Here is a 19,515-nt window from a genome sequence, read left to right as displayed (position 1 = left end):
GTCTGTGGAGTTTCAACTCAAAATACCCCACAGATCATTTTTGAGCGGAAGGGAAAACATACTATTTTAGTGCATGTATCTTTAAATGCAAATGAGATGCTGCTCCCCATCGCGCTTTCCAGAAGAGGGCGCAGCCAACAGTTTGTGCCTTGGTCCAGAATGATCCTACCAAAAAATAACAAAACATATTGGTTTTGACTATCATCTATCAACTATCGCACGGCCACGGTCATGTGCCATTGCAGTTCTTCATCATCATGTAAGTTTTTTATTTGCATGCATTTTAAAGCCATATCAGTCTAAACTTCAGATATTTGATTTTCTGAGCGCACTCAACTGAAGCAAGCGCACAGAAAGCTGGCTGGCAGATGGTGTCTGGTGAGTATTAAACTAATTTCTCTTTCACGTCTTATTCCACTTAATGGGACAGTTTACCCGACATTTTTGTCATAATTTACACACTCTCAAGTTATTCCAAACGTGTATTTGTTTCACATAAACACAGTTGGTTATGTCTGTGAACATAAACAGCAAGAAATCGCATGTGTAGATTTGTGAATTCAAGTGAAAGCAGCGTAATGTACTGTACCAACTGCTACAGTATGTTAATATGAATCAAATCAACAACAAAAAAGAAAATCACTCACTGCTCTTGATTGAATAACTTTAGGTGTTTTAATGAGAATACATTTCTTACTTGAATGCTGCCGGGGGTGCCATAGAATGGAAAACTGTATTTTTACCTTGGTATAGTTGAATAGTAAGAGTTCTGTACATGGAACTGACATACCGTGAGCCTCAAATACCATTGTTTCCTCCTTCATATCTCCTCGTGCTTGCAAAAGACCACTGAAAAACGTCAGGATCATTAATATTTACGCCCCCAAAATTTGCATATACCAGCCCATGTTCTAGCCTAGGCCAGGAAGTATTGACATGGACCTGCACAGCTGAATCATCAGAAGTATTGTGCCGGTGTTGTGAAGAAACAAGCAAGGACAATAACAAAAATGGCAGATCATGGATATACTGTAAATGTTATGTTCCAGGCTGTGCAGGGGATGTGAGCACTTATACCCTTCCCACAGAACTGTCAACAGGCATGGTTGATGTCTATAACAGGATGGATACTGCACCATTTTAATTCAAAGTTGTTAGTTTGCTCTGCCCATTTCACCACTGACAGTTTTTCTAACCTGAGACAATATCAAGCAGGCTTTGCTCAGCGTTTTATACTGAAGAAGGGGGCGATTCCAACTATATTGCAATTACAACCCTTGGAGCAAGTGAGTAACGTTAGTGACTAGTCCACTTCTTGACTGTTGAAGCCATTTCTGTTTAAATCGAAAAGTTCTTAGTGAGCTAACAACATTAACGATAATTGACCCTGTGTTGTCGAGATCGAACGCAAGATGCTAGTACAGTAACGTTAACCTTAGCTAGCTAGCAAGTAACAAGCATAGATCACTAAATAGTATGATGGCCTATTTACACGGAGGTTAATATTATTTCTGGCCTGTGTTGTCATATAAATCTACAAAATACAACTGTAGATACATCTATGTCAATCCCTTTTGTTGGGTAGTGTTATAACTTAGCCTATATTTCATCAACAACACACAACTCAGGAGCTAACTAGGTTGGTTTGTTTGCTTACAGATAGCTCTCTCGCTCCTTCTAACTAACGTGCCCTTCTCCACCAAAAGTTAAAACGATTATCATTTGACTGAATGCATCTAGTTCATTTGTTACATTGAGAGTACATCACAGCTCCTGCTTACAAATCTGTGAAAAAGCCAATCAGAGCAGAGCTCAAAATTATTATTCATGACCCTTTCAAATAAGGTAATAACAGCCCATTTGATACTAGGGACAAATTGTAAATGTACATGTAAAACAATAGGTTACTGTCGTAACCCCGGTTCTCTGAAACATCGAGTGGAGAGATCCACCTATGGGAAGGGCATCCGTACCTGACCTCTGCAGAAGCATCCAATTGCACCAAGTCTGGCTAGACAGACAGAAGCGCGCAGCCAATGCCAGGTAAGGCCCCGCCCCCTTACCTAGTGGCATATAACGCCTGCAAGCGCTGCTATTCTCCAGTAAGTATATTCGCTTCTCGTGCGGCAAGCGGGGCAAAGCTGGTGGATCTCTCCACTCGATGTTTCAGAGAACCGGGGTTACGACAGTAACCTATTGTTCTCTTTCATCATCTCGTGTTCGAGATCCACCTATGGGAGAGACATGGACAGCTCCCCGATTGCCCAATACACTCACAGTGAGGTTCTGAAAGCCAGAGAAGGACGGTCGCCCCAGGGGGGCGGTGCCAGACACGTCCCATAATCATGAACCTGCAATCCTGACGCACACACATAACTGCTGTGCACATGCAGGACATGAAACATGTATGTGGTAATAACCCCAGCAACACCAATGTGCATATATACACCCAGGAAGGATTGGAAATACGTGCTTGGTGAGAGGAATGTGCATGGCCAGCCGGCCCATTCACTCCTTATTCGTTACTTCCAACGGGGTTACAGGGAAGGGCTAAGAAGACCCCACCCCTAAAACCGAATGTGCTACCGAAATTCTGGTGACATCCAGCCGGTAGTAACGCACAAAGGTATGAGGAGAAGCCCAACTGGCAGCGGAGCAGATGTCCTGCAGTGACACTCCCCTAAACAAAGCCCAAGAGGCGGCTAAGCCCCTTGTGGAATGAGCTCTGATGCCCCCTGGGGGCTGCACTCCTTTTGATTCATAAGCCACAGCTATAGCATTCACAAGCCAATGTGAGAGGCGTTGCTTAGATATGGGACTCCCTTTGTGAGGGGGCGCCCATGAAATAAAGAGCTGGTCGCTCTTCCGGAACGCACTGGTCCTGGTCATATATGTCTGTAAAGCACGGACAGGACACAGAGCATTTAGCCTCTGATCCTCCGGGGAGGAAAACGGTGGAGGGTGAAAAGCGGAGAGCTCCAACACCTCCGAAGTGAACGCAGGGAAGCACTTCGGCATGAAGGCCGGATTAGGCTTAAGGGAAACCTTATCTCCACTAAGAGAGAATTTAGTGCACGAGGGATGAACCGAGAGTGCATGTAGCTCACTGACACGTTTAGCTGATGCCAAGGCCAAGAGCAAAGCTGTCTTGAAGGACAGCAGCTTAAGGGAAATACTTCCCAGAGGCTCAAAAGGATGTTGAGACAGAGCCTCCAGCACCATGGAGAGGTCCCACTCAGGAACAGTTCTCCTGACGACTGGCAAAGAGCGACGGGCACCCTTCATAAATCTGCGGATTAGAGGATGCTGCCCGACTGTTGAGCCCTCAAAGCCCACATGACAGGCCGAAATCGCAGCCAGGTAGACCTTAATGGTGGAAAAAGACCTCCCTTTTTCCATGAGGTCTTGAAGGAAACACAAAATATCAGGAACTGAGCACTGATAAGATGTGAGACCACGCCCATCACACCACCCTTCGAACACTTGCCACTTACAGCCATATAAGGACCGTGTAGAAACGGCTCTGGCATTCTGTATAGTGGCAATCACACGCGGCGAAAGCCCCAGTGCGCTTAGGTTCGTCCTCTCACGGGCCAGGCCCAGAGAGCCACCCTGTCCGGGTGTGGGTGGTAAATCTCCCCGTTCGCTTGGGACAATAGGTCCGTGCGTGGGGGGAGGCGCCACGGCTCGGCATATAACAGAGGGATTATCTCCGCCAGCCACGGTGCCTTGGGCCACCTGGGTGCTATCAGAATGAGAGACAGGCTCTGCTCTCTCACCCTGGCCAGTGTTGGAATTATCAAGCACAGGGGAGGAAAAGCATACAGCAGCACTCTGGGCCATGGGTGGGCCAGTGCATCTACCCCGAGGGGTGCGTCCACGTCCTTTAGCGAGAAGAACATAGGACAATGGTAGTTTTCGCGCGAGGCGAATAGATCTACGGTTGCCTGTCCGAATCTCATCCATAACATATCCACTATCTGGGGGTGAAGGCGCCAATCTCCGTAGATTGGATTTCCCCTTGATAGAAGATCCGCACCTCTGTTCAGAATGCCCGGAACATGAGTCGCGCGTAACGACAGGAAAACCCGTCTGCTCCACACCAAAAGCTTGTAAGCTAGAGCGTGAAGTTTCGACGAGCGCACGCCGCCCTGACGGTTGATATAAGCCACAGCCGTGGTATTGTCGCAGCGTACGAGAACATGATGTCCCTGCAGGCGAGGCAGAAAATGATTCAGAGCTTTCCAAATGGTCAACAGCTCTAAATAATTTATGTGCGCTGAACGTAGTCTGCTCGGCCACAGACCGTTCACCGTTCTGCCCTCCTGGGTGGCACCCCAGCCTGTTAAGGACGCATCTGTCGTCACAACTTTCCGCATCATAACCGTCCCCAGAGGGGTTCCCTGTGCGTAAAAGTCTGCGCTCTTCCAGTGTCGCACGGCTGCCGAGCAGGCGCGCGTCACTATTACAGAGCGGCAAAGATCGCGAATCGGGCTGAAATGTAGTGACAAAACCCATTTCATGAACGCTCTCATTCTCAGGAGTCCCAGTGGCACAACTTGGATGGATGAAGCCATAAGACCCTGCAGCCTGAGACATGTGCGATATTGCACTCTCGCCCCCTCTCTGAACTGCGATAGACAGTTCATTAGAGAGAGAACGCGTTCTTGAGAGAGACGCGCTCGCATGGAGACTGAGTTCAACTCCAAGCCCAGGAAAATGACATTCTGACTGGGTGTAAAATTGCTCTTGCTCACATTCACTCTGAACCCGAGAGATGTGACGTGCGCGAGCACACGGCAGGTGTCCTGCAACACTTTCTCCTTCGATTCGGCTATTATGAGCCAATCGTCTATGTATGTCAGAATCCTCAGACCAGACATTCTCATGGGTGCTAAACCCGCCTCCGCACACAGACAAAAACTGCGAGGACTTAGACTGAGTCCAAATGGCAGAACTGTGAATTCGTAACATGTGCCTTGGTAGGCGAAACGAAGAAACTTCCTGTGTGGCGGATAAATGCTTATATGGAAGAAAGCATCTTTCAGGTCTACCGATGTGAACCAGTCGTTCTGTTTTATGGCGCGGGCGAGCGAGCCATGAGTTAGCATTCTGAAATTGTATTTCCTCAAATGTTTGTTCAACACACGAAGGTCCAAGATAGGGCGGAGAGAGCCGTCCTTCTTTGGGACCAGGAAATAACGAGAATAAAATCCCTGATTCATCAGACTGGGGGGCACCACCTGAATAGCTTCCTTGTTTAGGAGGGAGGATATTTCCTCTTTCAGAATGTGTGAAGCGTTCTCTTCCGTGTGTGAAGAGAGAACGCCGTTGAAATGCGGGGGTTTCATTGCAAACTGCAATCTGTAGCCCTGCATTATAGTGCGCATCACCCACTCGGGAGCCGAAACCGCTTGCCAAGCCCGTTCGTGACTCGCGAGTGTTCCCACCCGAGCCGCAGCGGAGCTGTGTAAGCCCAGCTGACTCATTTGTGATGCAATGGCGCCATCTAGTGGATGAACTAGGGGCGGCATGCCGGGGTTTAGAAAGATGTTCTCTCTCTGCAGGGAGATGAATTCTCTCTGCGGAGAGAGATCCTCTCTCCGTAACGAATTCATTTGATTCGTTTGTTTTAATGTGTTTTTTGTTTTTTTGTGTGTTTTGTGTTGGGGGAACACTGGGGCCGAAGCCTTTAATAATTCGGTGAGGGGAAGTGAGTGTGTGCGGTGTGGTGACACTGCTTTGTGACTTTTCCTCACAACAGACCCCTCGAACGTGAGGGGGGAACACACGTTCAACAAACACATGGGCTGGGCAGCCTCGCGAGAGACCCTGCGTCTTTTGGACAGGGGTTCTTGGACATGAAGAGAGTCCAAAGGGCTCGTAGCCCGTGAAAGTGGACTCGATGCCCCCACCGGCCGAACATCAGGCAGGCCGCTTGCGTTTCGAGTCGGTGGGGGTAGGGTTAGATGGTCTTCCAGCCGCGGCCGCGGCGGGAGTAGATTTTCCCCAGTGCTTAGCAGGCGGTGGGTTATTCTGCCGTGGGGCGGGGGGTCTGTTGCGGGGCCTTTCCTTGCCCTGGTGGAAATGTCGTCCCATGGCAGGTGGGTTAGGCAAACGCGCAGGGGGTGCCTGGCGTGGGGCCGCCTTCCTAGGAAGGCATAACTTGAAGGCCTCATCCTCCTTCTTTTTGTCGTCACACCGTTGTTGCATCAATGCGACGGCGGGGCCGAAGAGAGCCCGGCCGGGCTCCACCGATGCGCCCGCGATGCGCCGCTTCTCACTGTCAGGAAGGCCCGACAGGTTAAGCCAGAGCGCGCGCTCTCCCACCACAGAAAGCGCCATAGAGCGCCCGCAGGCTTGGACGGCCTGCCGAGCGTTACGGAGGACGAGGTCGTTCACCGTGAGGATCTCCTTCCACAAGGTTAGAGAAGGAGTTCCCTTTTCCAGCTGTTGCCCTAATTCGTCCAAAATCTCCGCCTGGTAAGCGGAGAGGAGTGAAGAGACGTTCAGGGCCCTGACAGCCAAGGCCGAGGATTTGTATGCGGCCTGGTGAACTGAGGCAGAAAAACGGTCCATCTTGTTGGGCAAGACCGGCTTCGGGGGAGCGAGCAGCCCTCCCTGAGCGGGGTTAAGGTGCCTGGCGATGGAAGGCTCGATAGCGGGGGGGTCACCCATACCATGAGCTGCCATGTCCTTCACCTCAAGACCCGTGAGACCGTGTTTGAAGTCGAGGGGGTCGCTCCAATTGTGCCTCATGTGCTTAGCGCACGCTGGAAGGACGGGGAAGAGTTGTTTTCTCGGACCGGGAGGGGGTCCCAGCACTTTCCCGTCGTAAATATCCCTCTCCTGGTCGGTGGCGCTCTGTGGAGCCGGCCATTCCATGTTGAGGCGAGCGGCCGCTCGCTCACAAACTTCCAGGAGGATGGACTGAGGCAAGGCCGTGTGGGCGCTAGCCTGGGGAAAGCCAGAGGGCGGGATGGCCTCCTCGTCCTCTGAGACCCCAAGAAGGGCCGCGTCATCCTCATCGCCGGAACCGGCCGGTTCGTCGACGAGCGTGAGGTTGCCCGCGAAGATGTCCTCTTCGGGGAATGCGGGATTGGGCTGGTCAGCCCAAATGAGAGAGGCGGCGCCCCGGGAGTCCCCCGGTAGCGCGTCGTCGTCACCGTGTCCCCCATCCGAGTCAGAGAGGCCGAGCTCGGAGCACTGGGTCGCTGCAACTTTCAGACGACGTCGTAAAAGCTTCTTGGGCAGCATAAGGCATTGACTGCAATTTTCCGGGTTCTCCAAGGCTTCTTGAGCGTGTTTAAGGCCCAAGCAGACCACGCAGAACGGGTGAAGGTCCTTAGCGGCGATGAGCGCACCACACGCGGCCGGGCAGGCCCGTGATAGGCTGTTCCCCGGAGAAGCGGAAGGTTTAGACAGCGACATTCCGGAGAAGAACTCGGAAAAATCCGTGGCGGGCAGCCGTGGAAGGAGGAGCAGGTGAAAAACGGCGAGAGCGCGGGCGGCTCCGAATGCAGAACACAGCAGAAAGGCTGAAAAAACGACTGTCACGTCTGACGGAGGCTGATCAGGCGATATGTCCTCCTGAAGACACGAAAGTGAGCAGCGTAATCCAACCGAACTGTGTCAGTGCAGAGATCGCGAGAAGCGAATGTCAACTGGAGAATAGCAGCGCTTGCAGGCGTTATATGCCACTAGGTAAGGGGGCGGGGCCTTACCTGGCATTGGCTGCGCGCTTCTGTCTGTCTAGCCAGACTTGGTGCAATTGGATGCTTCTGCAGAGGTCAGGTACGGATGCCCTTCCCATAGGTGGATCTCGAACACGAGATGATGAAAGAGAACCGTATCTGGAGAATGTTTGCCCTTATTTAAGCCACATACCTTCTATGTAGATATCAGAGAACAATTAAAAATATTGTATCAATGCATTCTATGGCACCTGTAAAGTAGCCTACACATGAAATTAAAATTTACCATATTTACCAAAAAATATTTTGGCTTCGTAATCTTTAATCAAAATCTGAAAATGCTCCTCCCCTCTGCAACAATGTCAGTTTGATGGATTGGGCTTCGGCTTAACGTCCTGAACCACGCTCATCCAACTGACAGTCTGCTGCCTGAATGAAACGCCTACTTTTCTAGATCCAATCAGGTTCCAGTTGGAAAAAACAAGCCACGCCCTCTTTTTTCTCATTTAGTATTCCGTTTCTCTCAGAAATATATCATTCACAACACTGAAGTCGGTTGCAACTTCCGGTTCACGGGGACTTTGAATGCTCTGGCGAGGAGATAAACATGGCGAACTCTGTACAGCTCTCTCAAGGCAGGGTTTATGCTAATAAGGCAGAGTCCATCAGCAGTTGTGGGCAGGGCCTGAGCATGTGACATCACATACACGGGTTTCTGTGCAACGTCATCACATAGATGCGCGCGCATCTAAGAGGCAGAAAGCAACAGTCTTTACGGCTATATCTAGCAGAAGCAGAGATAACGCGGAGCTGTAGTGCTGTAAACTAACCTAAATGCATAGGGTATGTCATGTTTTTATGATCCGCAAACTTAGTTGGACAATTCCATACTAGTCAACTAACTAACGTTTTACATAATGTTATATTAATATGCAAATGAAACACAAGCAAACAGATTCAACTCTGAAATTGCAGTTTATTATTGAGTCAACAAGAATTTACAAACAATGCGAAATCTACGTTAATTACAATGTTCTTTTACAGAACTCGGCATAAAATATAGCGGTCTTGCCTCTTGGATGCGCGCGCATCCGGTATTGTTTGTATACAAGAAACCTGTGTATTGGAGCACATTCCTGAACGCTCATTTTTAGACACTTTTTCAGATTTATGGGGAAATAACAAATGGGGTGGATGGATTTTTACCACAATTGGGTTGTTGTGTAAAGAACACACTGCAGACACATAAATATGTTCAAAAACAATATAAAAGTGAATTTTGCATAATAGGTCCCCTTTAATATTTGAGTACAGTTAAACACGAGTAATTAATCATGAAAAAAAAAAACAGACAGAATTATATTTTAAAGTATGAACATTTATTCACCTGATTTTATTCCGGTCACACAAATGGCTCTGTATACCAAAGCTTCCATAAGGATTCCCCACAGAAAATAATAGCTGTAGCTTTGTTTGGAAAAAGCTAGTGTCTGTTTTTACTCTCAATGTTTCTTTTTTGTTTTTTCATTATCCTGCTGGGAAAGTTTTCCACAATCCACATTCCCAACATTTGTTTTTTTTGCCAAGGAACTTAAATCTCACCTTCGAGACCTGAACATGAAGGAGTACAGACAAAAGATGATGGATGCACGCTTGTATACTAACATGTCTAATATGTGAATTGTTCTATTCCCAATATAAAGGATATTTCCTGAATAACATTAATGTTTGATTATAATCTTTTACCTCCCTCTACCTCTCACTTTCGCTCGCTTTGACCCTTCCGTTTTGGTTTTTGAACACTTTCACTCGTCTGGTTCTCACCACCCTGTTCATAGGTCGGACTACTCGAACCATGTACCGTCGTGAATACTTAGTTTGACTCTGTCCCACTCCTTTCACACTCTGAGGAGCCAGTTCCTTGCCATCCCCTCCTTCCTCACCCTCCTCTCGGTAACCATGATGACGGAGGAAGGGTTCCAGGGTTGCTAGGCGATTGTTAAGATCTGTGATGCGCCTCTGTAAGTGGGAGACTTCTCTGAAGAGATCATTTAGAGACTCCGAGAGAGGACGAACCCTGTGAGAAAGAAGAGTGTGAGACGGGACTGGAATGTGTGAGAGTGAGTGTGTTTGTGTGCAACATCTGTACGAGAGAGAAAAATAGTGTATAATCGTTCTTCTGTGCTTCTTCCGTAAGGGTTTGGCAGATTTATACAGCAATTTAAACAAATATATGGCATGAAAATAATTTTTCATATAAGGACATAATGCATATTTTTATATTTCATATAAGCCGTACACTTTAAACACTCAACTCTGGATCAATGTACCAAGTGAGACCGAGGAATAAGAGTGTTAATTATGGTAATGTTGTGTCAATTATGCATTATTGATGTGAATAAGGAGATCTCACATTCATTTTAGTGCATTATATGTGGGGTCAGAAAGTCAGAGAACATACATTAACAGGACGTAGTTTAAAATGACAAGGCTGAGCTTCTGGTCCTTTTAGCCAAGACCTGCCTCACAAAAGGTCACAGCGCTACTGCCTCCAGGTGTGTTAAAACGCTCAGTGCCAGAGGATGACGAGTCCTTTGTACACCACATTATGACAACTGTCCGATCCTGCCGCTTCACGAACAACAACAAAAAGAAAACAGCCTTTTTGCTCGGTAGCTCATCTGGTCCATCGCATTTTCACAGCTAGACTAATGCTAATCTCTCTTCTGGCGTCTGCCTTTCCTTACGAACATGAACCATGTTTTTTTTTTTTTTTACCTGTCATAATTCCTGTTTTGTGTTCCCTTTGTCTTGTGTGGACTTTTTGTCATGTCCTGTCCTGTGCCATGTTTTGTAGTCCTTTGTAGTTTTGCTTGTTTATTAGTCTCCCCAGGTGTTTCTAAATACCCACGCCCCCTTGTTATCTTGTTTAGCTTGTTTGCCTGAATATATAAAGGGATAGTTCGGCCAAAAAGGATATTAAACCCATGATTTACTCACCCTCAAGCCGTTCGAGATGCATATGTCAATCATTTTTCAGACAAACACATTTTCAGTTATTTTAGAAAATGTCTTAGATCTTTCAGTGGTTATAATGTCAAGTTATGGGGACCAACTCCTTCAAGTCCCAAAAATGTGCATGCATCCTTCACAAAAGTAATCCATCTGGCTCCAGGGGGATAAACGAAGGCCTTCTGAGGGTAATCCGTGCGGTTTTGTCGTAAAAATATACATATTTAAAACTTTATGAATGAAAATAACTGGCTACCGGCAACGGTCGACGCACGTTCATGGGAGATGGTTGCCGGCGTATGACGTAGCGTAGGAAGCGTTGTGACGGCCTTCGTTTATCCCCCTGGAGCCGGATGGATTACTTTTGTGAAGGATGCATGCACATTTTTGAGACTTGAAGGAGTTGGTCCCCATAACTTGACATTATAACCACTGAAAGATCTAAGACATTTTCTAAAATAACTGAAAATGTGTTCGTCTGAAAAATGATTGACATATGCATCTCGAACGTTTTGAGGGTGAGTAAATCATGGGTTTAATATCATTTTTGGACGAACTATCCCTTTAAGCCCTGTGTAGTTTCAGTCTTTCAAAAGTTTTTCAAAGTCTAAAGTCTTTTTTTTTTTTTTTTAAGATTTTTACGATTTATTTTTGCGCGTTGTTAGAATAGGACAGTAGCTAGACAGGAAGTGAGGTGGGACTGGATCTGGAAAGGTCCACGAGCCGGGACTCGAACTCGGGTCTCCCGAAGCGCAACGGTGCTTCATATTGGCGCACTTGCCCACAAAGCTATGTGATGCCACTAGGCTTCACTTCAAGTATATTTTTTCTCAAATGTATTTTTAGAAAATATAAAGTACAATTATTTTAAAGTGTGTTAAAAGTTGTATTGTCATAATAGGAAAGAGCATGATGCTACACTTTTAATATATGTAAAGATAGGAAAATTGTTGTTAGTTTATTTGCAATGTACTATTGAAAAGAGAATCTATTTTAAATACAATTAAGTATACTTTTTTTTCACTAGAAAAATTAAAGAAACTAGAGTCACCAAAGCCCTTCTTTAGCTTCAGCATTTAAATGGCGGTAAATGTCTTGTAAATCTTTTTCATCGGGACTTAATTTGTTAGTATTAATTGTTCAGCTAGTTAAGTAGTTTAGGTGTTTGTCATTGGTGCTTGATGTCTAGCTTCACATGCTTTGTGTATTATTAGCTTGATCTGGTAATTGGCACTATAGTCGGATACTCTACAGTTGATCAAATAAAAGCGATCCGCTTCCTCCAACAGTCTCAGTCTGAATTACAAGAGTCATTTTTTCATGTACATGTGTCATTCGGACAGCATGTGTGCCTGAAAAATCTTTTTCTGCCATTTTAAGTGCTTTTTCAATGCTTGTACTTTAGAATAAGCTTCATGAAAACAATCTCCTTAGGGCTAAGGGAGTGAGTCTGTTAAACTGCCGACTTCGGGATAACAAACCCCAAAGGACGCTGCATTTTTCTTGTTTATATAAAACCGTCCAACAAGCAGCTTTCATGTGCAAAAAAACTTTAAGTGAAAGTGGGCAAAACAAGAAAGCTCTAGTGAACACCGCAAAGAGAGATAGGCCTTACTGTACTTGTTACAGATAAGTGGCGTAATAAATGCATGTTATAACACATTGGTGGTCGGTTAACACTAATTGCTTTGTACTTCAACACCATAGTAAAAAGTCTTTGCAATGAATTTGTACAAGTATCAGGAAGTACAATGTGTTACCTGGAGTAGTCTGGCAGAAGGGCATTGGGTTGTGAGTGCAAGAGGGTCTTGATATCTTTGAATATGCGTTTGCCCCAGGCGTCCAACACTCGAGTCACGCTGCGTATGTTAGCCACGTTCACATTCTCCACTGCCGTGAGGGCAAAGACAATGAGGTTAGTCTTTAATAAGGCCGGCGACCACATGACAAGAGGCTGTCTGATACTTCAGAATGGGTTTAATCAGGTTTCTTTCACTGGACTACAGGGCTTTAACTTTAAAGGGTGGAATTAGGAGATGTCTGTTTGTGTTTTAGCTAGGCTGACAGATAAGGGTATGGTGAGTTATTTGGTGTACACTGGTGGTGGTCAGCAATGTGACTTGCATTGGATATTAGATAATAGCTCCATCCATGAAACTGTAAATCTAAACAAAGATGTTGCAGCTGACCAACGTTGACCAACACAATGATTTGATTGTTTGTGAAATAGATGCATCACAGAATATTTTACTCAGAATTTAACCACTACACTTGCATGCTTTTTATGAAATGTAAGGCTAAATTGGTACAAAAATAATAAGTAGTCTCAACTAAATTTAATACATTTAACCATTCTTAAAACAATATGTAAAACCAATGCATATTATTTCTCTGTATTACCTCCTTCTCTGTAGTTCCAATTCCCATAATCCACTTCGTTGCTCATCCCAAAGCATGAAGACAAAAACGCCACGGCCACCATAGGCACCATCAGTATCTTCTTTGCCGTGGGAACAGTCATGGTGAAAAAGTGGCTGAGATGTAAAGGAGAGGCAAGGAGAATTTTTAAACAAGTACTGAGAAAACTCCCAATGCAAGGCAAGAGATTTAAACCGTTACCCTGCCAATACTGTACATCTGGCACATGGAAAAGCACTTTGTTTTTTCCAGGACAAACAGCCAGAAGTGTTTTAGGGTCCAATGATTCTGTGGAAAATAGTGCAGAGGCCTGTATTTTTATATGATTATTCGTTGTCAATTTCTCCTCAGGACACTTTTTTTTTGCCCTTTGAGTTTTTTTATTACAATTTAATATTAAAGTATTCTAGGCACAAATGTGTTTATTTATTTATATTTATTTATTTTTATTAGGGCTGTGAAACGATTAATCGCATCCAAAATAAAAGTTTGTGTTTACATAATTAATGTGTGTGTACTGTGTATAATTATTTTATATATTTAAATACACACACATACTTGTATATATTTAAGAAATATTTGCATGTATATACTGTATATAGATTTATATATACTTTATAATATATAATAAAATTATAAATATTTTATATATAAATAACACATTTTTCTTGAATATATAGGGTACATGAACTTGTGTGTATTTATATATACAAAATAATTATACACAGTACACACACATTTATTATGTAAACACAAACTTTTATTTTGGATGCGATTAATCGCGATTAATCGTTTAACAGCCCTAATTTTTATATGACCTTTTCTACAGTATCCAACTATTAAAATCACACAACAAAGTAATAATTTTCACTTAATCTGTTGAAATAATATTTAATTAATTATAGTTAAAATTTGTAGCTATTTTTATTTACCAATATTATTGCTTTTATGACAAAATGTTGCATCCATTTGGATTACTTCTACAGTAGGGCCTACATCATATTTCGAAAATTAAATGAAGTAATCAAACTCAAACTCACTTTCCAAATGTTCTATATGTTAAGAACTTCCTTTCTTTGACCGTTGATTGAAAAAGTAAAATTGACTTTATTCTATTAGTTTCATGCTTTATTCCCGTGGCCTCATGCCCTTCACCTCCAAAGAAGAATCACTCAAGTCTTGGGTATTTCCAGTCTATTTAAATGAATGAGTTCATTCAGGAACACAGAGGGGAGATGGATGACGGGCTGATTGTCTTGTGACTGGCCTAACTGATAGCAAACTCAATTAGTTTTGTTTGAAAGAAAATCTCTTTTGTGCTGCATTGAGCCACAAGTCTCAATGACTGAGGCATAGAGAGCTCTCTGAGGTAAGACAACTGTGAGAACGCACAATAAACATGATCATTAGACTAAAACAATCCCATTGCAGAGAAATGCTGCAGTAAAGCAACGAGAAACTGGAGTGAGAGGGAGTCCAGAAGGGAGAGAGAGCTTTACATAATATTGAACTTGGAGATCATAGTAATTGACTTTGTAGAGTGAGTCAGAAAAGAGGCATTTCTTAAAATGGCTCCATGACATCGTGGCGTAGCAGAGATCTGGATGTGCTCACGAATCCGAAAATCACAGGATTAATGTTTGATCAGGACACTTCTGTCAGTGTTTACCCATTTCACAAATCATGCAGTCTCTCAAATTCAGAGAGAAGGAACTGACAAACAACATGGATATCAATCAAACACTTACAACAGGCATAAATACATCCAAATTTATTTTTGCTTTATGCAACCATAAAAAAGCAGAATAGTAAAACTGCAGGACACAGATAGCACTTAAGTGCATTATTATAGAACACATACTTTCAATGGTTTTAAATTCCACTTAAAGTTACTTACTTTTTCAGGGAACGAGATGTGACTTTCCTTTCTCTTTTTTGTCCTCCTCTCCTCTGCTGTAATATCACTGACCTGTCCACTTCTTCTTTCTGAATGCCGTGTTGAAGTCTATTGACAGTCAGACACACTTAAACGTATTTCTACCCTGCAGAAGAACTTGTGTACATTCAACTCTCTCTCTCTCTTTCTCTCCACTATCTTATCCCCTCCCTTCTTTTTTCTTTCTATTTTCTCTCTCTCTCCCCCCGTTCATCTGTTGGCCTCTGCCTTCTCACTCCTTCCCAAAATATCACCCTTTCCAGATGTGCACCTTTTCTGTAGATTTATTTGATGTTTTCTCTATCTGATCATTTGCCTTTTTGTCTCTTATAGTGACACACACACACACACACACACAGAGAGAGTGAGGACCTTTAGACATTATAATAATGCTATACCCAACCTCTAAAGCAAACCCTTACCGAAACCTATTGACATTTTAAAGCAAATCACGATTTAGCTGATTTATGTGCATTTTAATTAGTGATAACCACTTCAGAGGTCCTCATCTGTCAGTTTTTAACATGTTTGATTCTATGTGTGAGGACATTTTCTCACAATAATAGACAAATCTACACAGAGAGAGAGAGAGAGAGAGAGATACTCAAGCAGGTTAGTAGTGAAGTCAGTCTCATAAATTAGGTATTTCACATGATTTCTGTTATTCAATCTAAAGGCTCTTTAACATTGCTGTGCAAAAAAATGCATGAACTTGCATGTGGCTTTCAGTTGGAATGCTCTTTTATTAAAAACACTGCATTCATAATTCACTCTTCACTTCTCACTATATTATTTCCATGGTGACAGTTGGCAATTTTTTGTCTGCCACTTCAATAAATGCCTTTTAAACCTGGATAAAAAAATGTGCCAAAGGTAATACCATTTACCTTGATTGTACGTTTGAATTCAATACAAGACGACTATTTTCAGTCATGAAAACAATTGTTACCAGCCTCAAAATCAAGAACAAAAACTTGTGTGGTTGTTATGCCATTTATATCCAGGAATTGCAGCAGAATAAATATACACATTTATCATTCAAAATCAACTTCCTTTTTTTATTTCTCAAAAGTAGCCTGGTATGAACCTGTTCTGTTGAATGCCTTTACATATGTGTTTGACTCTCAATAATGACTCCAGAAAAAAAAAAAAAAAAAAAACATTATTGGGCACGAACATTTTTGATTCCCTGGTATCCAGATGTTATATTTGTTGTGCTCTTTTCTTTTTGCTCTCTCTCCCTCTGGTATGTGAGGTCAGTTTTGCCTGGCTTATACGAGTTTGAGAGTAGCCTATCCCTTTACTTCAGCTCAGCAGTCACAAGGCACACATGCACCTGTTTCTCATTAAATGAGGCAATTTGTCACCTCGAACTGAATTCCTTGCTCTTTTCTTCTCCTTGCTCCTCATTTATCTCTCTATCTCAGTCTTTTTATCTTTATCATGGAGTATTTGAGGTGCTTGTGCAGTCTTGATGGCTTAAATTTAGTTGTATGTTGTTGGCTTTTTACGTTTTCACTTAAAGATATTATCCTCACCTCAACTATATATAGCCTAGTCTTTTTTCCTAATGTATAGGCTACTTAAAGTTATACTAAACGGGGAAGACTTTATTTGACGCTTCGCTACTGCTGTTTTTTATTCATCTGCCTGGGGCTAATTATGTGTATTTCAGTGACAGTGATGTAATCATTACGTAATTCATTTTTGATGATTTTGTAAGTCCTTTTTATTTGATGCGAGTCAGGCGCGAGTATCACGTGATCCTCTGCTGCCACCTGGCGGTCAAAGACAGGGTGCACTATTTTTAAACCCAAATTATTCCCGAATTCTGATTAGCAAACTAGCATAGTAAAAACGCTTATTGTGTCTGCATATAAACATAGGCTATAATTAACCTGAACTGAATTTTTCCCACACGCTTTGTAAAGAAACTACATTTCAGTGTTGAAACTTTGTTTAAAAACTGTTTTTATTCAGACTTAAGTATTATTACGTTTTTTAATATACCAACCGAACAACAGTTCTGTAAAAGGACAAAACTAAGAAAGTGAGCTTGTGGTTTGAGAGAGGAAGTGTTTACTGAGGATTGCATGCGATAGTTCTTCACGATGTTTAGGGTCCTGAACTTCCACTCTGATGTAATATGGCTTAACTTCCTGACTGTTGTTACTTTTTTGTTGTTTTTTACCACCTCTTTTGGAAACGTTGTCCTGGATGGTGATATCTGAGCTTTGATGAAACAACACAAAGAAAGAAACGGTGGATTCTTTTGTTTTTGTTTGTTTTCTTAAATAAAGAGGACATTTACATTTTGCACATAAAAATGTATACTGTGCTGTGTTGGATCGTAATACTGTGCTGTTGCTGGCAGGAAACTCAAGGTATAGTTGGCCATTATTTATGTGTCATTGCAGTGTGTGTTTCATTTCATTGTCGTTATTGTATTGCTGGATTTATCACCCACACTCTCTCAAGACGAATTAGAAAGTTATGAACATATCACGAGAGCACAGATGGTTCAATAACACCATGATATTTTCTCTGTCCCTCCAGCCAAATATAAAATCTCTATGTCGAACAGAACCAGAGTGGCACTAGCCGGAGACGTTCTTGAGTTCAAACTGTCACTGGTAATTCCAGCAAACTACAGCTCGAGCCTTGCATGCCACACTCAGAACAGGAGAGTTTGGAGTAAAGTTCTTAAAAGTGAATTTTTTGACAAAAGCGTCTCGGAGACGGCACATATCAAAATGCACAACAGCTCCAGTTCTGGCAATTACTACTTTAGTTATACATGGGGAAACCGTGGGGGAAATTCTGAAGTGCATTGGGTGGTTCATGTGAGAGGTGAGTCTGCAGACCATTGATCATCCAGGATTGGTCTTACATTTTATGTGCGCTATGAATCAAATGCACTGGTGCCTTTTGCTAATCTCTCAGCCACAATTTAAACAGTATAAAAATATGTATGAATCTTGATAGTGTTTTTTTTTTGTTACTGCAAAACCTTTCATTTGATAAATGTGTGGCTTGTGAGTCATTAGATAGGGTTGATTGATGAATAAAGAGGATCATTAATGGATTCATAAAAAATTTATCAGCCATGTGACATGCTAGACTGAAACTGTCACTTTCAGCAAAAGAAAAACAACATTTCTCTCCATTTCCCCTTTGTTGCTTCTCTCCCACGTCCCACCCTAACTCTCTGTTCTCCAGATAAAGGTTATGAGGAGCCGGATGAGGAGTTAGAAAATGACATAATCACAATGCTGGCTTTCTCAGGAATTCTTCTCATCTTCAGCGTTGCCGGCTCACTTTACATATTAAAGAGCTACAAGGTAACACGTACTGTATGTATATAGCACATACTGTAATAATTCAACCTATTCTCAAATTGTGTATACTTTATTCAATACTTTGATGCATGAGGGGTTATAGATATGGACTGTTGACTGAACAGTATTCTGTCTGTCAGTTCGGAAAAGATGATCTTTGTTTTATTATGCAAGATGTGTAATTCCAGAGTTGCTTTGATTGCAAGATAGTGCTGTTAAGAGCAGAAAAGGGCTGACGTGTACAATCCAGAAAACCACGTGTGGTTCTGTTAGTAACTTTCTGTTAGTTTCAGCTCTATTTTTGCCTCTTTTTTTAGGATCAACCTGTTTGTAGAGATGACAAGAATGTAGTAGCAGAGCAGAGACCCGAGGATAGTGACGATGTGATGTTGGATGAGGATGCTGCCTCTGCATCACTCTACACAGTGAGATTTATTTTTCTTTGTCTCAATATTTGGAATTTATTGGGAAATGGTTTTAGTACGAATTTTAGGCTTCATAAGGGCTAAGGTTTTATGCACCACTTATACTCCCTTCCAACAGGCGCTACAACACAGAGCAAGCTCCATTTATGATACATTGAATCCAGAGATTATGATGCATGAAGAAAACACGAAGAAAAGGAAGAAAATGTCAGATAAAAAGGTTTGTTTTATAGGGAAAAATTTTGCAACATTCCATGACCTGTAATAATGGCCTATGTTAAATTATTATTAGTTATATTACGTCTAGATTAAAAAAATATGGTTGTAAATGTAAATGTAGTCTTGAATATAATATATAAATGGGGGGAATTAATCCTGTAATCCAAAATAAAATTTCTCATAATTAGAATTTGAGTATTGTTTTAGAATACCAACTATTGCCGTGTTCTCTTTCAGCACCGCGAAGCCCAAGAAGAAGTATTTGATTCTGTTTATGAAAACCTGTGAAGGAATGAATGAATTTTACCTGCTAGAATGTACTTAGTATCAAATAAATATTTTTTGTATATTTTAATATTTTATGGACCAGTGTAACATCAAATAAATGAAAGATTAAAACAACTGAAAGCTGTGTCAATATGTGTCATAATTTCCCCCCAAACCTCTCGCCTCACCTCCTGCATAAAACCGAT

General features: G+C 42.7%; 2 protein-coding genes across 5 annotated transcripts; one reads left to right on the top strand and one right to left on the bottom strand.

Annotated features, from left to right (window-relative positions):
* The first annotated feature begins 187 nt into the window (after nucleotides 1–187).
* nfam1 (NFAT activating protein with ITAM motif 1) lies at nucleotides 188–19,444 on the top strand. Of its 3 annotated transcripts, XM_079615576.1 has the most exons (6): nucleotides 16,402–17,444; nucleotides 17,617–17,910; nucleotides 18,280–18,401; nucleotides 18,716–18,823; nucleotides 18,942–19,043; nucleotides 19,280–19,444. In XM_079615576.1, exons 1-6 carry the CDS (start codon nucleotides 17,387–17,389, stop codon nucleotides 19,328–19,330), a joined length of 735 nt encoding a protein of 244 aa, XP_079471702.1. In that variant the 5' UTR covers nucleotides 16,402–17,386; the 3' UTR covers nucleotides 19,331–19,444. The 3 variants fall into 3 exon arrangements, with proteins under 3 accessions (XP_079471703.1, XP_079471704.1, XP_079471702.1); XM_079615577.1 differs by lacking the exons at nucleotides 16,402–17,444; nucleotides 17,617–17,910 and adding an exon at nucleotides 188–259; XM_079615578.1 differs by lacking the exons at nucleotides 16,402–17,444; nucleotides 17,617–17,910 and adding an exon at nucleotides 242–378.
* Nucleotides 8,653–15,257, bottom strand: LOC307000177 (uncharacterized protein). Of its 2 annotated transcripts, XM_079615580.1 has the most exons (5): nucleotides 15,022–15,247; nucleotides 13,326–13,412; nucleotides 13,107–13,240; nucleotides 12,467–12,596; nucleotides 8,653–9,771 (listed from the first exon to the last, which is right to left on the bottom strand). In XM_079615580.1, the coding sequence occupies exons 3-5, from the start codon at nucleotides 13,225–13,227 to the stop codon at nucleotides 9,447–9,449; spliced, it is 576 nt and encodes a 191-aa protein (XP_079471706.1). In that variant the 5' UTR covers nucleotides 13,228–13,240; nucleotides 13,326–13,412; nucleotides 15,022–15,247; the 3' UTR covers nucleotides 8,653–9,446. The 2 variants fall into 2 exon arrangements, with proteins under 2 accessions (XP_079471706.1, XP_079471705.1); XM_079615579.1 differs by lacking the exon at nucleotides 13,326–13,412 and having other exon boundaries at nucleotides 15,022–15,257.
* Nucleotides 19,445–19,515: the final 71 nt, after the last annotated feature.

Source organism: Phoxinus phoxinus, assembly GCF_949152265.1.
Source record: "Phoxinus phoxinus genome assembly, chromosome: 6".
Lineage (NCBI taxonomy): Eukaryota > Metazoa > Chordata > Actinopteri > Cypriniformes > Leuciscidae > Phoxinus > Phoxinus phoxinus.
Note: the sequence above shows the minus strand (reverse complement) of the source record. Positions and strands in the feature narration are given on the sequence as shown.

What these genes read in the sequence shown, in the direction of transcription:
- LOC307000177 (XM_079615579.1), bottom strand. Translation starts at nt 13,227, where the DNA reads ATGACTGTTCCCACGGCAAAGAAGATACTGATGGTGCCTATGGTGGCC. An exon ending in TTGGAACTACAGAGAAGGAG is followed by an intron (nt 12,597 to 13,106) that starts GTAATACAGAGA and finishes CCCTCACGGCAG; the next exon opens with TGGAGAATGTGAACGTGGCT. An exon ending in CTTCTGCCAGACTACTCCAG is followed by an intron (nt 9,772 to 12,466) that starts GTAACACATTGT and finishes TCTTTCTCACAG; the next exon opens with GGTTCGTCCTCTCTCGGAGT.
- nfam1 (XM_079615576.1), top strand. Translation starts at nt 17,387, where the DNA reads ATGTATACTGTGCTGTGTTGGATCGTAATACTGTGCTGTTGCTGGCAG. An exon ending in TTGGGTGGTTCATGTGAGAG is followed by an intron (nt 17,911 to 18,279) that starts GTGAGTCTGCAG and finishes TCTGTTCTCCAG; the next exon opens with ATAAAGGTTATGAGGAGCCG. An exon ending in ACATATTAAAGAGCTACAAG is followed by an intron (nt 18,402 to 18,715) that starts GTAACACGTACT and finishes CTCTTTTTTTAG; the next exon opens with GATCAACCTGTTTGTAGAGA.